This window comes from Lampetra planeri, chromosome 35, assembly GCF_965212315.1.
Source record: "Lampetra planeri chromosome 35, kcLamPlan1.2.h2, whole genome shotgun sequence".
In the NCBI taxonomy this organism is placed as follows: domain Eukaryota; kingdom Metazoa; phylum Chordata; class Hyperoartia; order Petromyzontiformes; family Petromyzontidae; genus Lampetra; species Lampetra planeri.
Genome location: NC_136141.1, coordinates 9,541,801 through 9,562,326, shown reverse-complemented (window position 1 = coordinate 9,562,326; position 20,526 = coordinate 9,541,801). Strand labels below are relative to the sequence as shown.

Below are 20,526 nucleotides of genomic sequence, written 5' to 3'. Positions count from 1 at the left end.
ATAATCATCAGCGCCGCTGTGGAGAATATCGCGACGAAACAACACAGATACGCAGACAATAACCTCGCCTTCACGTACCCTGTCAACCCATCACGATTCAACCCCCCCCCCCCCGTATTCTTGCACAGGGAATTCTGGTTGTCAGCTCCATACGGCGTACAGCTGTTTCAATGTGGGCAAACAATAATCAGAAATTTGTGTCTATTTGTGTGTGTTTCTCCCCTTGTGATGGGACTCTGTAGGATGAACGTTGAGATTTATCAGGGGCACGGGGTGGCCAATAAGGTCTGAAGTGGTCTGTAATAAGGTAGGGCACTGATAAGGGGTTGACAGCTATTCCTTCATATAACTGTCTCTCCAATCTTGACTTAAAGCTTTCGTGACTGCAGGAACTTCAAATCTAGAAGGAATTCATATGCTTGGGTCTTTCGGCAAAGTCACGTAGATAGGTTTAAAGAAAATAGCAAAAAAATTACAAAAAACTACGACTTTTCGATCCCAACACAAGCAATCGTCATCAAGAGAAAATTATAACGATTGCTTCTGTTGCGGTCGAAACGTCGTAGTTTTATGTTATTTTATTTGAACCTATCTACGCGACTTTACCGAAATACCCAAGAATGCCTCCCCAATATCTCCCTAATAAAAGACATATGTATTGCACAACCCACCAATCCGACGTGGAGCTTTTGGGGAAAGCATTCCAAACAAGTTTCATAAACCGATTTAATTTTTTTTGCTTTTTACTGGCAAAGGTCCCACGGCTGGATCAGTAACTAAGTAACAGCCGCAGCAGCCGCAGCAAAATAAACTCCAAACCACCACCACCATCCACCCACGCACCCCACACTGCGCTCTCGCAGTCCACATCCAGCCAGCGACATGTCAGGATCTCAGTCTCCGGCTCTCGTGTCGGCCCGATGGCTGTTCGAGAACATTTCTCCCTCCTTCTCAACGCCCCCATCACCACCGTCTTCTTCACCACCACCACTTGGCCCGGTGCTCGTACTCGATGCGTCGTGGTACATGCCGGGTATGGGCAGAGATGCCCACCAGGAGTTCGTCGACGCTCGCATCCCAGGTGCCGCCTTCTTCGACCTGGATGAGAGCAGCGACCGGGAGTGCACCTTTGGCTTCCACGCCATGCCGACCGCCGCAGCCTTCACCCTCTTCACCCGCGGGCTAGGCGTGTCGGCCCGCTCGCACGTCGTCGTCTACGACAGCAACAGCCCCGACCCCACGGCAGCCCGCGTCTGGTGGATGTTCAAGGTGTTCGGCCACGGCGCCGTGTCGCTGCTGGACGGCGGCCTCGAGGCGTGGAGGGCCGGCGGCTTCCCGCTCGAGACGGGGCTCCCCAAGGCTCCGGCGGCATCTGGAGGACGACTCAGAGATGGGGGACATCCTGGAGGTGGAGGAGCAGGAGGAGGAGATGGTGACGGTGCGTGGCTCTTCCACGCCACCGAGCCGCTGCCGGGGCAGCTGAAGAGCTTCGAGGAGATCCGAGACAACATGAGCAGCAAGGAGTTCGTGCTGGTGGACTCAAGACCTGAGGGCAGTGTCACGAGCAGCGAGCCGCAGCTACTGCCAGGTGAGATATGTTGAGGGAGAGCTGAGAGAAGTGACACATTCGTGTGTGCGTGTGTGTGTGTCTGGGTGAGTGTATATGCGGGGAGCGGTGGTGCAGTGGTGAGCGCGCTGCGCTACGAACCCGGCGACCCGAGTTCAATTCCCATTCATGGCCAACACTGGTGACGATTATCTAAACCGATCCTGGGCCTCCCCTAGGTCGACTCAGCCTTAAATGAGTACCTGGTGCTGTGTGTAAATATCACCACTGGGAAGACAAAAGCGGACGAGCGTGATGCTGGTCACCCACAAGCCGGTGATATCAGCAGATAGAAGCACAGATAAAAACATTTTAGGTTTGTCTCATTGTAATAACGCATGGTGCAGGGATGCAATAGTTGGCTTGCTCTTCGTGGAAATCAGCTGTTCAGAGTTAGTTTTCTAGCCACATATGAACCTCATGGCGGGACCCCGAGGTCCCATAAGCCCCCGGCTCTCGCATAAACATTATATTATAATGTGAACAAAAACTTTGCTCTATTTCACCACTGGGTTTGAAGGATGGTGGCAAGTGTTGTCTTGTTAAACTATGCCTTTAAAACTGAAAACTACTTACCTGCAGTACCTCTATTTAAATACACTTTCGAAAAAATAATTTACACCCCTCTGTCAATCATCGTGTTACTCAGTGTGGATTTGTGAACACACTTTGTAAACAGTACATAACATAGTACTCGTTTTCAATGCGCTGTTCATATTGTAACAAGCGTTTATACAAATGTTACTCTACAGAGTAGTGGGTCGCCGCTCCTCTTACCCGCACTGATACGAGCGGTATGTGGGGACTATGGCTTAACCGCGCAAAAAAAAACTATCTGCACAGATGCATACGGACAAGAGAAGTATTATCAAGCAGGAGGAATTAACGGTGCAATGCAACTCATCTGTTACGCATCTCATCCGTAAAATATCTGCAGGTAATAGGATTGTCATCGATTGATCCTGGCTGCAGACATTGGTGGGTCACAAATAAAAATTAAGATAAGAGAGCAGTTTCACTGTGTTATGCATACCGTTATGACAAATAAAAGACTTAAGCTTTAAGTCAAGATTGGGGAGACAGTTATATGAAGGAATAGCTGTCAACCTCTTATCAGTGCCCTACCTTATTACAGACCACTTCAGACCTTATTGGCCACCCCGTGCCCTGATAAATCTCAATGTTCATCCTACAGTCCCATCACAAGGGGAGAAACACACACAAATAGACACAAATGTATTATTATTGTTTCCCCGCATTGAAACGGCTGTACGCTGTATGGACCTGACAACCCGAATTCCCTGTGAAAGAATACGGGGGGGTTGCAGGCAGTTTGAGCAGCTTTGGATAAGACTTGTGATCCTGCCCATACCCGAGCATGGAGTGCATTCGCTTGTTCAGCTCTTGTGCGCATTCGTCTTCGCTGCTGCTGCTGCGCTTGAACACGACGTGACCACAGAATGATCCGCGCCAGGCGGGTTGCGGCTTTTATGTGCGCGGTGGGACAGAGTCGCCAAAAATAAATTAATGAATTACGATTTTGACTTCCGTTTATTCGGGACCCGGCGTCCCGCCATGAGGTTCATCTATCATCCGTGGCGAGTTAATATCCGAACGGGTCACGGTGACCCTCAACCCCTCCTTCACAAAACCCGCACGAATGGCCAAGCGAACAACTCTGCAGACCGACAAGACCGTGGGGGGTGGGGGGTGGGGGGGGAGTCTTCCAGCAGTGGATCGGTAATGGGACGTTAATTGTCATTGTAATAGCACAGCCACAAATGTAGTTATTTTTCTTTTTAATTTAACCGATTTGGCTGCCAGTTTTTTACTGATCGTGGACAGGTTTTGTGCCAAGGGGGGGGGGGCTGCGGTGTGGCCCGCACCACCGAATGTAAAACTAAACAAAACTATTTTTTATTTTACCAGGCAAAGCCCACTGAGCTACGTAGCTCTTTTTCAGAAGCGACCTGGATCACAAATGATTGCTCAACGAAGTGAATTATCGCGTGGAAATTTATAGCAGTCGAGAGAGGCCGACCGAAATTTGGTTTCGGCTTCGGCGCCGAAAGTTGGCAAATGGCCTCTTTCGGCATAGTTTCTTTTATTTTCGGTCTGGTTTCGTTTTCGGCCGAAACCATAAATTCAGTTTCGGTCGGCCTCTAAACTACACGCGACTCCGGGCAGCAGCAGCGGCGGTGGTTGATGGCAGACGCTCCTCACTCTCTCCGGCGTCCGCAAGCAGCGCACACACTTAAGCAAGGATGGGGGTGAGAGGGGTGTGGTGGTGGGGTGGGGATAAGACAAACGACGGAGAAGAATAAGAAAAAAATAACTTCTCCCCCAAAACCACCAAACTAGCGAGCAGCAGCAGAAAGCAGCACATGCGTAGCCAGCACACGCAGCAGCAGCGGCTCAGAGGCTGGGCTCTCACAGGCAGCTCGAGGCACGCACCACACACAGGCGCACGCACAACACACTGGGCAGATTATAGCAGCGTGCTGATGCCAACAGTGTGCGCACACTCACTCACTCATCGGCCCATCAGCCACACACACACCAACCCATCCACCCCTCCAATGATCCAATTCAAACCCTCCCACCTCCTCCTCCACGTGGGTTCCACACAGCAGGAGGGGGCTTGTGCGTGCGTGCGTCTATAGCAGTCTCGAGGACCCGGATAGAAATCCACGCGACCAAGGAGAGAGAGAGACACGCAAACCGGCGAAAGGGTCGGGATCGAACCCACGACCACCGATATACCAGGCGATGTAGTTCACATCCCGCCCCACGTTGTGCCCCAAATGTAGCATTAGCCCCCCCCCCACAGTTAACACTCTCCTTAGGGGCCGTCCATAAATGACGTCACGCACCTAGGGGGGGGGGGGTCAGACATTTGTTGTTGAGAAATGTGACGTGTTGAGAAATAAATATAGACAACACGTTCTACTTAATTTAATAGACTTTTTAATAAATGTTTTCTCCTACAACACCAGAGTGCAGCGCCACATTAAATACGCACTACAATGACAATAGTTTAAAGCGATTTGAAATATGTTTTATTTTTGGGAGGGGAGGGGGGCAGAGCTTTGTGACTTCATATTTGAGGGAGGGGTCTGACTTTTTGTGGCGTCGTGTGACGAAGGGGGGGGGGGTCAAAAATCGTCAAAAATCGCGTGACGTCATTTATGGACGGCCTTACACCCTCTTACGCCCCGATTCCATGTGAAGTATTTGAATGACGGCAGGAAACTCCTTGACGGGTAACACACTTTTTATTAAATCTTGACTTGTCACTATACAACGAGTGGTCTCTATTCCTCGGACTACACCCACTTCACTCGACACGTGTAATTACTATTCATCCGGCTACACACACTTCACTTGACTCGTGTAGCATCTATTCCTCCAGCTACACACACTTCACTTGACTCGTGTAGCATCTATTCCTCCAGCTACACACACTTCACTTGACTCGTGTAGCATCTATTCCTCCAGCTACACACACTTCGCTTGACTCGTGTAGCTTCTACTCCTCCGGCTACACACACTTCACTTGGCCCCGTAACGTCCGTGAAGCCTACAGGCCCACCCCGGCTTGGGCGTGGGCCACCACCTCCGAGTCCCACGAGCCGGCTCTCCCACGGACGTTCGGCCCCGGGTCCCAGGGTTCCGCCTCTTCCTCCGTCTTCCGTCTTCGCTGGTACTCTCTCCCCGTGCGCCTGTGCGCATCCCCTTATATAGTCCCCGCTCACGGGAGACGGAGTGTATGCGGACCTCGACGTGAGCATCGTTCCTTAGTTGGCCAATCACGCCGCGCTGTTCCTACGATCCGTTTTCCCCAGCGCGTGTTACCACTACACAACCAATCACGCCGCGCTGCCACACGATCACTCCCTCTCGAGCGCGTCACCGGCACACAGCCAATCACCACCACACAACCCATGACCCCGCGCTGACCCCTGATCCCCCACCGTCAGCGCGCGTCACCATCACACACAGCCAATCACTACACGCTGACCCACGATCCCTACCCCAGCGCGTATCACCACTACATCACCCCCTCCCACATAGCTCGCAGCCGGCCCGGCTGCTAAACAACAACACAACACAACGTCAACACAAGAAAACCCCACCCCCCAGTGTGCCCCGTAACGCAACAACAACAACACAACAACAACAACAACGTATGTACAAATCGACAACCAACGCAATAAAAGTCAACAACAACACACACAACACCTAGATAAGAAGCTATGTACAGCCCGACGAACAACACAATAAAAGCGAATTCCAGAAAATGAACGCGTCCAGTGTCTCTGCGACTACATGCAGTGATGAGGCGCTCCGGCCGCCTCGACTCCTCAATCGGTAGATCATAACAAGTAGCGCGACCTAGCGCGAGTCCGCCTGGCCGGTCCGTCGTATGGGACGGGACGCTGACGACCGTCCGGTGGCTCCGGCTGCTCTGGACGGCGCGGATCGGGCCTGGAAGGACCGGTCGCGCCGCGAAGATCCGGCCGCCGGTGGTCGGCAGCTGTCAGTTCCGAGACACCTGGGAGTGGATCAGGCGGAGACACGTGAGGATCAGGCAGAGACATTTCCCCCCTTGGGTCGTCGGTCACGTCACATGCTCGGCCCTCACGACACAAAGGGAGGCCATATGGAGGCGAGAACGGTTTCAGTCGGGAGGGGTGGACGTACCAATGACGCTTTCCCCATTTTATTTGAACGCACTGGGGGCGTGCAACCCGCACGACCTCCACGGGTCCCCGCCATGGCTTCAACAATTTAGGCGACGTAGCCAAAGGTGCCTGAGGGTAATGCAGCCAGGCCCTATCACCAGGTTTCCAGTCGTGCACGGACACCTTCCGTGCACGCAACCGCTCGTTTGCAATTTGGCGAGCCCGCGAATTAAGCCGTGCGGCCTCCCTTGCCTCTGTCAGCTTATGGATATTAAATTTAATATGTTCTGCCAATTTCGAATTTGTTCGTGGTGCGGACAGGCCCAGCTGCGTTTCCATGGGCGGGTCGGCTTCCCGACCGTACATCAGATAGAATGGGGAAAATCCCGTTGCTGAATGGGGGGCCATTCTATACGCGGCGAGGACCCCCGGGACCTGCAGGTCCCAATCAACATGTGCCTCACACACCTGCTGGCACAGCATAGAAGTCAAAGTCCTGTGGAGTCTCTCCACCATCCCGTCCGTCTGTGGGTGGTACGGGGAGGTACGCACCTTCTTAGTACCCAATAGGTCGCACACCTCTTGCAGCAATTTACTTGAAAAATGTTTCCCTTGGTCGGTCAGCAAGCGTTCGGGAGCCCCCTTGTCCAGGACGTAGCCCTGGACAAAGGCGTCCGTCACAGCCGCCGCCGACTGGTTGGCGAGTGGCCACGCCATAGGCCACCGGGTAAAATATTCGACACCCACCAACAGGTACCTATTACCCCTAGGCGTGACTGGAAAAGGCCCCAAAATATCGAGCGCAACGAGCTCGTTAGTGCGCGAGACCTGAATAAATTGCAGCGGTGGATTAGATGCCACGGGCGGTGGTTTCCGTCTGGCGCAATCAACACATCCCTTTAGAATATTTACCACGTCACTCCCCATCCCCGGCCAATAATAGTCACGCTGAAGCAGAGCAAGCGTTTTGTTTACTCCCAAATGCAAGAGGCGTTCATGTGCGGCCAGGACAACTTTCCCCCTCACAGCGGAAGGCACCACAAGTGCGTGCCGCCGGGACAAACTATCCCATCTCATTAATAGGCCTTGCTTAAGTACCCAGGAGCCAGTTCGCTCCCGGCCCTCCTCGGGACCCCCCACCCTGCGGCGCAATGCTAGCAGGGAGCTGTCTTCCATTTGGAGACGGCCCCACTCAATCAGCGACAGTGAGAGTAGCGAGTCCTCTCCCTCAGGGGTAGCGGCAACATCCCCAATCGGTGCACCCGCGGTCGCAGCCAACGCCCCCATACCTTCCCCAACTGTCGGTTTACAGCGCGCCGATCCCGATAAGCACGCACATTTGTGACAAGGCGACAATCGCGACAGGGCATCGGCGTTTGTGTGGCGCAACCCCTTACGGTATGTAGTCGTGAACTGATAGTCCTGGAGGACTTCCAACCACCGTGACAATTGGCCCGAGGGTTGGGCGACCCTCAATGAATACTGAAGCGCCGCGTGGTCCGTCCGGACCGTAAAGTGACGGCAATAGAGATACGGTCTAAACTGTTGTACAAAAAAAACAATAGCAAGCAGCTCGCGACGGGTGACGCAGTAGCGCTGCTCCGCCGGTGACAATACCCTACTACCATAGGCGACCACCCTTTCGACTCCTCCAACGACTTGCGAGAGCACCCCCCCAATGCCCGTGTTGCTAGCATCCGTGTCTAGCAAGAAGGGACTCGCAAAGTCAGGATAACGCAAGGGTGGGGCACCCACCAAGGCGTCCCGGAGGGAGCAGAACGCAGCCTCCTCCTCCGGTCCCCATCGGAACTTGATTCCTTTTGCCGTTAGAGCATGCAAGGGTTTTGCAATGGTGGCGAAATGCTCAACGAATCGGCGGTAATAAGAAGCAAACCCGATGAAACTGCGCACGTCCGAAACTGACGTGGGCGTCGGCCATGAACTGACACAGTCCGTCTTCGCGGGATCGGTAGAGATCCCCGAAGAGTCGACAATGTGGCCCAAGTATCTAATGGACTTACGAAGAAGGTGGCATTTGGCCGGTTTAAACTTTAAATTAGCCGATCGCATTCTCAAGAACACCCCTCTCAATCGCTGGAGGTGTTCCTCAAACGTCTTACTGAAGACAATGACATCGTCAAGGTAAATCAAGCATGTATCCCATTGCAAGCCCGACAAAACCAACTCCATAAGGCGCTGAAATGTCGCGGGAGCGGAATGAAGTCCCATGGGTAACCGGTTAAACTGGAACAGGCCCCCTGGAGTCCGAAACGCTGTCTTAGGTTTAGACTCGTCGTCGAGTGGCAACTGCCAGAATCCCGATAATAAATCAAGAGTCGAAAAATATTGCGCACCAGACAATGCATCGAGGGACTCGTCCATTCTGGGGAGCGGATACGCGTCAGCCACAGAGATTTTATTCAGGCGACGGAAATCTACGCAAAATCGCAAGGACCCGTCTTGCTTTTTAACCAGCACAATAGGTGCTCCCCAAGGACTGGAAGAAGGCGAAATAATGTCGGCTTCCAGCATATCGTTGACGGCCGACTGAACGTGTTCCTTCTCAGCAGGACTCAGTCGGAAGGGATTTTGCCTGACCGGTGCCGCATCGCCCGTTTCAATATGGTGGCGTAACAGGTTCGTGCACCCAATGTCATACTTATGCTTACTAAACACATCAGAAAACTCTATCAGCAACGCCCGCAGCGCACCCAACTGTACCGTTGACAAATCGTTCGAGTCCGCGCACAGCGAATCAACCCATATAAGGTCCTCCCTCGCTGTAATGTTCCGCGTGGGGCTCGGATCAACCTGCGCAACCAGCCGCTCTTCCGCAGGGACCCGTGCCGCGTGAGCTAGCACGGTGCCCTGCTGAATAACGGCCGGCCGCGACCCAGCGTTTAAAACCATCACAAACGGGTCCTTGTCAGCCCGAACCAAAGTGTGAGCCACCGACAAATCGAGACCTCCGACAGCCCTATTTGAAGGACCCAACAGCATGCCTTGTTCCGAGGTCTCCCCCACCCACGGTTTCCGCAACCGGAGGGGAATTAACATCTGTGAACCCGGGGGCACGTGCACGGTCTGTGTCGCTAACGCTTGTATCGTAGTGCACGCCGTCCAAATTTCAGTAGGGTTCGTCAAAAATGAAATACAGCGACCCGATGGTAGTTCAATGCAACGCTGATCGATGAGAATTTTAATGGGCATTTTTGCCAAAAAATCTGTGCCCAATAGACAAGGAACCGCCAAGGAAGAAGAAACGAAAACGGGTCCCGACAATTTTATATCTCCAATGCAAATGGACGCCCTAATCTGACCGATAATGCCCAACGATCCCCCATTTGCGGCGTAAAATGGCACATCCACTGGGAGCAGCGGTCGACATTGGACGGGGAGAATGTTGTAAATGAGGTCCGATATAATAGTCGCCGACGCCCCCGTGTCCACTAACACCCTGACCTCGACCCCATCAATGAATCCCGTAACGACGGATGATCCCGCCGAGGCAGCCACTATTCTGTGCCCCAACTCCGACCATTTAATGTCCCCCCGGTCCCGGCCGAATCCCCCTCGCCGAACCGAATTCCCGAACCCTAACCGGCTCTCCTCCGCCGCAACGCGACGGCCCATGTGTGTCGTGCACGTAGGCCGAGCATGTGAGGTGCCGCGACTTGCCGGGTTTAGTAGGGACGACTTGGGGCCTTGGTCGTCGTCCAGCCGAGGTCCCATGGCGCGCTGACGTGGAGCGCGGCAACCGGACGCCACGTGGCCCCGGAGGCCGCAGTTATAACACGTGATGAGGGTCGTCGGAGATCTCGGTTGCTCCAGCTTGCGGGCCGATCGCAGAGGCGAACGACCCCCCGACCTCCAGTCCCCTGGTCGTCCCGTGGTGAACGCCTCCTCTCGTGGGCTGACAACTTGGGGTTCGGTGACCACCGGGCCCGGAGCTGAGGCCACGGCAGCGTTGCAGACGACCCCCTGTTTACGTTGAAGGACCTCGTGCGCCTGTATACTTGTTGCGACCCGCAAGGACGAAATATCGATCTCGTCGGCCGTGTTGATGGGGACCCCCAGGTCCTGCGCCAACTTGAGCAATTGCTCCAAGACCATCGCGTCCTGGCCCTCCTCGTCCATACGAGGGAACGCGGCGTCGGCAAGAGCCAGCAACGCCGTCCGGTAGGCGAGCACGGTCTCCGTGTCCGCCTTCCGCCTTGCGTAAAAATGATGGCGACACGCCGAGGGAGGTCCGTAGACCTTGGCCATGAGACCCAACGCGGCCTTAAGCGTGGAGCGGTCGGACCTCCGTGCTGACGTGAAGGCCGCGAGCGCGTTGTCGTCCAACATGGCAGGCAGTGCCCGCAGCGCCGTAGCGTCGGACCAGGCGGACATTTCCTGATGCGCCAGAAATCTGCGCTGGAATTGGGCCCAGTCCCCGCCATCCGCCTTGAAGGCTGACAATGTTGGAAGGCGCTGTTGAAAGATGAAGGCGTCCTCTGCCTCGTGGTTCCTCTCCGCCGCTCCGTCGGTGTGCGAGATGGCGGCCCCAATGGCGGGTGTCTGATGGCGGTCCGCAGCGCGCGTTGATGACGTAAGCGGGCGCGCTTGGAGAACCGCCGCCACGTGGTGCTCGCCGTTCCCGCCAAAAGATGGCCGCGCAGTAGAAAGGGCGGGAATCCCCCAGTCATTCTGGCGGGAATCCGCGGGGCGACCCTGTTGAATGTCCGCCGACGTCCCCGCTCCTCCCGACGTGCTGATCTCCGCCAGGATGGACGCGGCGGCGAGCAGCAGCTCCGCCAGACGGGAGTGCGCCTCGCGGAGCACGGCTTCGGTCCCCAATCGCTCGTCCGGTACCCTCGGCGGATCCTGCGGCGTCGGCATTTCTTCTTCCTCACCCCCCGATGTCAGCTGGCCCGAGTCGTCAAGGTTATCCTCGCGGTCAATCTCGTGAGTCCGACGGGTCTTCCTTTTATCCATGCTTGGAAGACTGTTTCACTTCTGACGCCAGTTGAAGTATTTGAATGACGGCAGGAAACTCCTTGACGAGTAACACACTTTTTATTAAATCTTGACTTGTCACTATACAACGAGTGGTCTCTATTCCTCGGACTACACCCACTTCACTCGACACGTGTAATTACTATTCCTCCGGCTACACACACTTCACTTGACTCGTGTAGCATCTATTCCTCCAGCTACACACACTTCACTTGACTCGTGTAGCATCTATTCCTCCAGCTACACACACTTCGCTTGACTCGTGTAGCTTCTACTCCTCCGGCTACACACACTTCACTTGGCCCCGTAACGTCCGTGAAGCCTACAGGCCCACCCCGGCTTGGGCGTGGGCCACCACCTCCGAGTCCCACGAGCCGGCTCTCCCACGGACGTTCGGCCCCGGGTCCCAGGGTTCCGCCTCTTCCTCCGTCTTCCGTCTTCGCTGGTACTCTCTCCCCGTGCGCCTGTGCGCATCCCCTTATATAGTCCCCGCTCACGGGAGACGGAGTGTATGCGGACCTCGACGTGAGCATCGCTCCTTAGTTGGCCAATCACGCCGCGTTGTTCCTACGATCCGTTTTCCCCAGCGCGTGTTACCACTACACAACCAATCACGCCGCGCTGCCACACGATCACTCCCTCTCGAGCGCGTCACCGGCACACAGCCAATCACCACCACACAACCCATGACCCCGCGCTGACCCCTGATCCCCCACCGTCAGCGCGCGTCACCATCACACAAAGCCAATCACTACACGCTGACCCACGATCCCTACCCCAGCGCGTATCACCACTACACATGGAAGCCCAGCCCAATGGAATGCAGAGAGGAACAAGGAAGCTGGGCCTGTGGATCAGGGAGTTTCTCCCGCTGCTGTCAAGGTCTCCAATAAGTTTCCTCGTCTGGATGTTGAACCCCTTTGGTATTCACACCGATCTCTCAGAATCCCCATCTGCTGTATGTGGTAACCTATCGCGATATAAAATACCTTTATAAACTCATTGATGGTACACCATGTGGTGTCCAAGAGTAAGCAGCGAGCGCAAACAAATCACGTCATGCATGAAGAGCACCCGTTGACATTTTTTTTATTCGTTTGCAGTTACTCGCTATAAAATAAAACCTTTTGCCAGTATCAAAGTATGAAAAAATAAGAATAGGTTTTATCTTGACTTAAAGCTTTCGTGACTGCAGGAATTTACCCTTTCTCGCAATAAAACAGGAGATATTAAATGTTCAAACACCAAAAATAAACCTTTTTCAAGGAATCAAGTCTGCATTAACCACACGTACTTGTGGTGAACATGCAAACATTGATGGTACGCAATGTGGTTTCCAAGAGTAAGCAGCGAGCACGAACAGATCACGTCATTCGTGAAGAGCACCCGTTGACATTTTTTTAATTCTTTTGCAGTTACCGAGCACCAATTGGGTCGAGGCTCAAAAGAAAGCCGTCCCTTGGTGTGGACCAATCAGTTTCAAGGGTAATGCCAATATATTATCATAGTGTGTTTTTTGTTTGCATTTTGACTGCAAGTATTGTGGTTAATGCAGACATGAATCATTGTAAAAAGGTTTCAGTTTTGTTGCCGAAAAATAAAAGAAAGAGGGAAACCCTATTATTATATTTTTGCAAAATGTTTCTAATTGGTGTTTGAACATCTTAACACCTCCTGTTTCATTGCCAGAAAGGGTTAAACCTATTCTTGTTGTTGGGCAAAAAAGCTCGTCTCAAAATAATTTTAATATTTTTCAGTCTCCTATCAATCGTCTGCCCTGAACGTCGTGGGGGAATTGGATTCCCTTGCCAGAGCTAACATCCGTGACCAGTAATCAAACCCCCGGTCGAACAATATGACAACCCTTTGTCGCTGGCAGTCAAAGTGCACCACGTTTAACTTGACTCTGCTTGTCTTGTAGACTTCTCTTCCAGCCACATACCTGGGTCGGTGTGCATGCCTCTCAGCAGCGTCATGGACCCGCACACTGGGCTGGTGAGTGAGACTTTGTCACAGTTAACCAGTAAGCGCTGACGTCGATTTCCGAACAATCACTCGTGTACTCAGATTTCTTACACCTCCTGGAGTGATTTTGCACACTGGAAAAGCTAACTTTGACCCATGGAATAGCACAGATAACAGGACGAGCTTTCCAATGTAATGTAAAAAAAACAGGTCACAGAACATTTTGACTGATATCAATTTCGTGTAGAGCCATTTATCCTTGTCCATAGCCACTCGTGGATGCTCAATTAAATCATGTACGTTGAATTGCTAACAGGTGATGACGGAAACATCAACGGAATTGGATGATGATTGTTATGATGACGACGATGATGATGTTTGTGATAACGATGATGATTGTGGAAATGAATGGCAATGAAGAAGGTTACGGATTTACGAAGACCATTACGATGAATGAAGATGGCAGTGCCGCAATGATGAGTGAGGAAGAAACGAATAATACCCGTAATTCCCGTACTACAGGATGCACCTCGCTGGTGAACAAAGCCACAAGACAACGTGAAACAATGGCCTCCTTAACACATTCCTGCGGAGGGAGCTGGTAGGAACGTTGGGTTGCTCGGTCAATGGCCAGGGTCAACGGCGGCGTGGTGTATATCGCAAATATGGCCGACTGTGAGGGCGGGCACAAGCCGGCGTGAGTAGGTTAAACGTTGAGATTTATAAGGGCCCCTCGGGGTGACCAGCCCCTCCCCACCCAGCCCCACCCTCCCCACCCAGCCCCTCCCCCACCCTCCCCACCCAGCCCCTCCCCACCCTCCCCTCCCCACCCAGCCCCTCCCTCCACACCCAGCCCCTCCCTGCACGACGGACGGACACAATAATCCCCTGTGGGCTGGTGTAACCAGGAGGCTCCTACCAGTATAAGCGCTGTCTGTACCAGCATTGCCACGATTAACATGTATCGTGACCACCCATGTACATCACCTCACAAGTTCATATATGCAAATGACGCGGCCCTTGCTGCACAGGGCACCAACTGCTAGACGATTGCCAGCGCTCTAACAGCTGATCTCACTTGATCGGTGTCCATCACTGGAGACTCCAATCAAATCCCTCCGAACCCAACACAGGGACTTTCCACCTGAACGTTCATGCCACCCTCGATATGTCCTTCTGTGGTAGCCCAGTGCGCTATGAGCCCACTCCAAGATGTCGAGGAGTTGTGACAGATAGCAGCCTGACCTCCAAGCCCCTACACAAAACAGATCTGTGAAAAGACCAAATCAAGAATAGCCATATTTTGGGGTTTTTCGGTAAAGTCACGTAGATAGGTTCAAAGAAAAGAACAAAATAGCAACACAAGCAATCGTCATCAGATTGCTTGTGTTGCGATCAAAACGTCGTAGTTTTTGTTATTTTTGTTATTTTATTTGAACCTATCGACGTGACTTTACCGAAAGACCCAAGACTATGAATTCCTGCAGTCACGAAAGCTGTAAGTCAAGAATCGCCCTGCTACAGAATGTTACAGGAAGGACTTGGGGCGACTGAGCTGATGTGCTGTGAACTGCCTCCCTCCCACTGATCCACTCAGTGGCAGAGGATTGTGTTCCAGCCTGGTCAGGGAGCTCATACACAAAATAACGCAATACGCATCATAACTACGTCGGGTGGTGGAGGATTACGACACATTTATACTTACGCGATCTAACCCAAAAACCTTTATTATGAATAATATTGGTCGCGAAAGCCGACTCGTTAAACAGAAACCTGAAACCGACACCAATCCCCTGGCTCCCTGTTCTGGTGAACATTCTGCCACCAAATATCCGCAGAGTCATCGCGCAAACTGCAAGGGAGTTGGCATGTTTTATTGCCAACGACAACCACCGACCCATCATCAACCAAGACCTCAACAATGTTCCTCTACGTCCCGATCCCCTCTCTTCTGTCACCATCGTAGAATCTCACCCAGATCCTGAAAAACGCTGCTGAAAAGAGCGGAACAATGTGGACGTACAGAATAAACATTTCATTCGAGACCCAAACATCGCACCTCCTGTCTTTGACATTCATTGAAGACACATCGGTGGTGTCACCATCAACTGCATCAGAACATCAACAGGCTGATGCGCACATCGCCTTTGTCAATAGACAATCAAAGACAAGCCACAGTAGTGGTAATGTGGCCATGACACCCACACTATGGACCATAGAGACATCGACTCTAAGTCTGCACTCCTTCAATGGAGAAGGAACAGCAAAACTGCACGAACCTCTCCTGAAACCCTCTTGAGGCGAGCAGACTTCGACATTGACAATTAGTTCCTGAATTAAAATGCGATACGCAAGAATATAATAGGATTATTGCAGATAGGTTTGGGGGAACTGATAGCCTGAGCAGATAATAGGGGCATAGATAAAATTAGTTCCACTCTCATTAGTTGATATCTTTTTTTTCCAAATGAGTACAGTTATAATACTCCTTCTTGGTTCTTTCGGTAAAGTCACGTAGAAGGGAAATAATAAAATAATAAAAATAAAACATAATAAAATAAATACTCACGACGTTTCGGCCACAACGCAAGCAGCCGTCCGTTGTGGCCGAAACGTCGTGAGAATTATTTTATTATGTTTTATTTTTATTATTTTATTATTTCCCTTCTACGTGACTTTACCGAAAGAACCTAGAAAATGAATCCCTGCAGTCACGAAAGCTTTAAATCCAAAGTTATAATACTCTTAGGTTTTTTCGGTAAAGTCACGTAGGTAAAAAAGAAAATAATAACAAATGAAAATAAATATATTAAATCACGACGTTTCGGAGGCAACACAAGTTTCCGTCTTTAGGTGGAACCGTCACAGCTAAATTTACTGTATCAAGTGTGATTTTATTATATTTTTTACCTACGTGACTTTACCGAAAAAACCTAAGAGTATGAATCCTTGCAGTCACGAAAGCTTCAAATCTAGAATTACAGTTATAATCTTTGATTTGCGATTATGAAAATGAAGGTTATGTTCATTATTGATGAGGTTACTGTGCAGCTAGCAATTAACAGATTTCATATTGGTGGTGGTGGACATCAGAGGGCTGTGCAACAAAAACACGACGTTGCACTGCACGTCTCCGTCATTCCGCACAGAAGTGCGCGCACGCGAGGTGAGGACGTCACGGTTTGGTCACAGCACCGCGAATCTCCGGTGGAAAAAAAAAACCGGCCGCGCCGTGAAGGACACGCTGCAAGCTCGCCTCCGGCACACCGGTGGGAAGAGAGAGAGGGGAGGGGGGGGGTCCTCACGCGTTTACCACTTTCTGCCGCAGATGCTCGGCGTGGACGCGCTGCGGGCAAAGTTTGAGCGGTGCGGGGTGCCCCTGGAGCGGCCCTTCGTGGCCACGTGCATCTCGGGGGTCACGGCGTGCGTGCTGCTGCTGGCCGCTCGCCTGTGCGGCGCTCCCGACGGAGCCCTCTACGACGGCTCGCTGCTCGAGTGGACGGCGCGCGCGCCCGCCGAGGACATCGCGACGGGGCCGGGGCGAGACGGAGCGCGGCCCGAGGGCGACGCTTGAACGGCGGGCGGCTGAAGAACGCGGGCGGGGATTTTGAAACCGCGGCGCTTGAACGGCGGTCGCGTCGTGCGGGGGTCAGATCCACGGGTGCGGCGTTGTTTAAAGACACGGATCCGCGCCTCGCGATTGTCGTCGTTGGTGATATTTGCTGGCGGAATTTATGTCCGCGAAATGACAAATCCGGTAGTTTAAACTGCACAGCTGTTATCCATGAAATCGACGCTTTGTTAATTTTTTTTACGGAGTAATTCATGGCATAGCAATTATATGACCTGCTAATTTCCACAGTCAGTTATATTTTTAATTATTTTCAGTATTGCTGGCACCATGTTCGTCATAAGCAAGATAGATTGCAATTATTATGAAAAGCTATATGGCTGGCTTATGCTGAGTAAACTGTAGTTGAAAGGCTCTTCAGACATCTTTATTTACAATACGGTACATCAAAGCACAAAAACAATAAAAAAATATAAACGTGTGGAATAAACTTACAATGTTATGCGAAATTCAGATTGTGATGACGATCATCACGTCATGAAATTGGATAATGCGTTGTGAGATATTCTATCGCGGCAACCCAAATAAAATATCACCTTACTATTTGGTTATTTTGGTAAAGTCACGTAGAAAGAAAATAAATTAAATAATAGCATACGACGTTTCGATTGCAACACAAGCAATCATCATCGGGTACGAATGAATGCGAAAAAAACCTAGTAAACGTAGAAATATAATGCAATACAACACAGAGAGTCGGCTAACACAACAGTCAACACCCTACCTGGTTAGGTGTTGACTGCAGTCACGAAAGCTTCAAATCAAGTTTAAAATATCACCCTTGTGATCGGTTGGCCCCGCTGGGAGCCATCCACATCCATGTCACCGACATATCGGGGGATCTTTGTTCTTGCCAACTTTGAATCTCAAGCCTCGTTGCCACGAGGGTCCTGCCTATGACATCGCCAGGCGACCGACCACCTCGAATGCGAGATGTGGGGAAATTATTCATTGAGGGAACACTGAGTGCAACGGTGTCAGATGTGGATTTCTGGGGGAGCTGAAAAAAATGGGACGTTAGAGATGGGGAAATGCCCGTAGCGCGATGTCAAAATAAAAATTGTAATCCACTTATGAACACGCAACTTACGAACTCCCGCACTTACAAACCAGCTGCCATGAAATAAATATATTTTAACATGGACTTAAAACGCGAACTCTCACTTACTTGCAAATTGAATCGCGGCACTAATTTGTTCAGCTGAGCGATCTTCCGCAAGATGTAAACCTCGTGATGGGAGTGTGTTTGTGTTAGTCGGCAGTAGTGTAGCGGTTAGCGTGCTGCGCTACGATTCTGGCGACCCGGGTTCGATTCCCGCTCACGGCCGACATCCAGTGACGATTATCTGAACCGGTCCTGAGCCTCCCCTAGGTCGACTCGGCTTCAAATTAGTACCTGGTGCAGTGTGTAAACATCGCCACTAGGGAGACAAAGGCGGCCGGGCGTGGTACTGGCCACCCACCCCCTCGTGTGCCGTGCCGGCCTTCATAGGTGCTTGCTAACAGCACTTGACCCAACAGTCTGTTAAGGATATACGGGGGATCTTTGTCTTTGTAGGAATTTAAATATACCTCTTATTACTGCGTTCCGACTTACAAACCGTCCGACTTACTAACGGGTCTCAGGAACCAATTGTGTTCGTAAATCGAGGACTATCCTACTATATACTATTTTTTTCGCAGCTATGTATTATAATTTATTCAAATCTTTACACGGTATGCCTCATGATTTGAAAATATTATATATATATCGTAAACAGTTTTTTATTTGTTTAATTAGAATGGTAACCCCCAACATTGTCTTTCATAAACATGTATATAATAATAATAACATTTGCGACTAGCACTTTGGTTATCGTTCGAGGCTCTCACAAGGCGCTATGGGGCACCACGTTGGCGAGATGTTAACTACCTCGCCTGGTATACAGGGGTTCATGGGTTCTATCCCGACACCTGTATATTTAGAGTTTGCACGTTCTCCCCGTGGTCACGTGGATTTTTCTCCGTGTCTTCCGGTTTTCCCCTCCACATTTAGAAACGTGCTTTTGGAGTATTTGGCTGCTACAAATGTCCACACGATAAGCCATGAGATATCGTTTGTGACCAGGTCGCTTCTGAAAAAGAGCTATATAGGTAAGTGGGACTTAACTGGTCAAATAAAAAGTTTAGTTTAAATTAGACGTATTTGCCCTTTTTTAATTGTCCTACATACAACATTATTTTCCGCGCTTTGGCAAGTCACTGCTCGATAAAGGGCTCCACACGCCGTGTGAGTCGATAGTGGTTGTTTGATTACACCGCAGCACACATGCTCAGGTGTGGGTTGGTGAATGAAGGGGATTGGTCTGGGACCGGTACAGATTCCACTTGCCACGGACGTTTGCCATTGCCGGGAGGCTGAAGCCATTGCCGGGAGACGAACTCAGGTCGCAAGTTTCGTTTCAGTGGACCTTACCTGGTAAAATTAAAACATATGTAGTTATAGGTTTCACAGGCAGGTGTAGTCTGCCAGTAGGGAGCAATATTGCTGTGCGGTTTTATCCAATTAAAGTAAATGCAGACAAATAATCTTTATAATTAATACATTAATTTGGAACCCCCAAGATAATTCAACTGTAGGAGGAATAAAAGATAAAAACAAATATTTAAAAAATATTTTGATCTTGATCACCTCCTTTGTTTCCAGCTGTGAAGAAAACACGGATCATCTTTACACATCTGACAGGCGACATTGAATAGTTGCTGCTGGACATTGATCATTGTGTTCAATGCTGTTGCTGGTTGAAATATACATACAAAAAGAAAACATCTAATGTCACATAATCATAATAAAAATATACACGGACGGATAAATACGGTCAACTCTTCAGTATCCACGCATAACATGTAAGTTTTCACAGTCTATGTTATGATAAAATATACACTTTTGGGTTAGATCACAAAATCATCTGACCAAATTTGTGTTGCTAAACCCCTCCACCACCTATCACAGCCAAACACAACTGAATCGTCAAGTGGCGCAACATCGTTTAACGCGCCAGTTGTCAGCGTTTCAACTCGAGTGACAAGGACTTCCTGGATTGTTTACTTTTACTTCCCGGATCTTGCTTGACGTAATTTCAAAACGAAACATCGTATCTCTGCTGGATGTGTTTGCGAGGATTGTTCTGTAACCTACCGGTGAATGAGCTGAAATCATGACAATCAGCCGCTTTGCTAAACGCTTGTGCACCACGCGGCAGCTTAATTATTTACTTGGCTGTCAGGTGGCGGAGGCGATTTACGAAAACAAATTTTAGCCTGACCGTTACGTGGCCTCGCCCAAAGGGGCCGTCCATAAATGACGTCACGCGATTTTGGACGATTTTTGACCCCCCCCATCACACGGCGTCACAAAAAGTCAGACCCCCCCTCAAATATGACGTCACAAAGCTCTGCCCCCCCCCTCCCAAAACCATGTTTCCATTTTGAAAAAAAAACATGCTTCAAATCGCTTTCAACTATTGTCATTGTAGTGCATATTTAATGTGGCGCTGCACTCTGATGTTGTAGGAGAAAACATTTATTAAAACGTCTATTTAATTAAGTAGAACGTGTTGTCTATATTTATTTAAAGTTGCGCAATTTGATGTGACGTCACA

General features: G+C 50.7%; 1 protein-coding gene across 2 annotated transcripts; it reads left to right on the top strand.

Annotated features, from left to right (window-relative positions):
• Window positions 1-596: 596 nt before the first annotated feature.
• LOC144730374 (3-mercaptopyruvate sulfurtransferase-like) lies at window positions 597-18,029 on the top strand. 2 transcript variants are annotated; one of them, XM_078611150.1, is made up of 4 exons: window positions 597-1,588; window positions 12,705-12,774; window positions 13,211-13,284; window positions 16,583-18,029. In XM_078611150.1, the coding sequence occupies exons 1-4, from the start codon at window positions 883-885 to the stop codon at window positions 16,615-16,617; spliced, it is 885 nt and encodes a 294-aa protein (XP_078467276.1). In that variant the 5' UTR covers window positions 597-882; the 3' UTR covers window positions 16,618-18,029. The 2 variants fall into 2 exon arrangements, with proteins under 2 accessions (XP_078467276.1, XP_078467275.1); XM_078611149.1 differs by lacking the exon at window positions 12,705-12,774 and having other exon boundaries at window positions 693-1,588.
• Window positions 18,030-20,526: the final 2,497 nt, after the last annotated feature.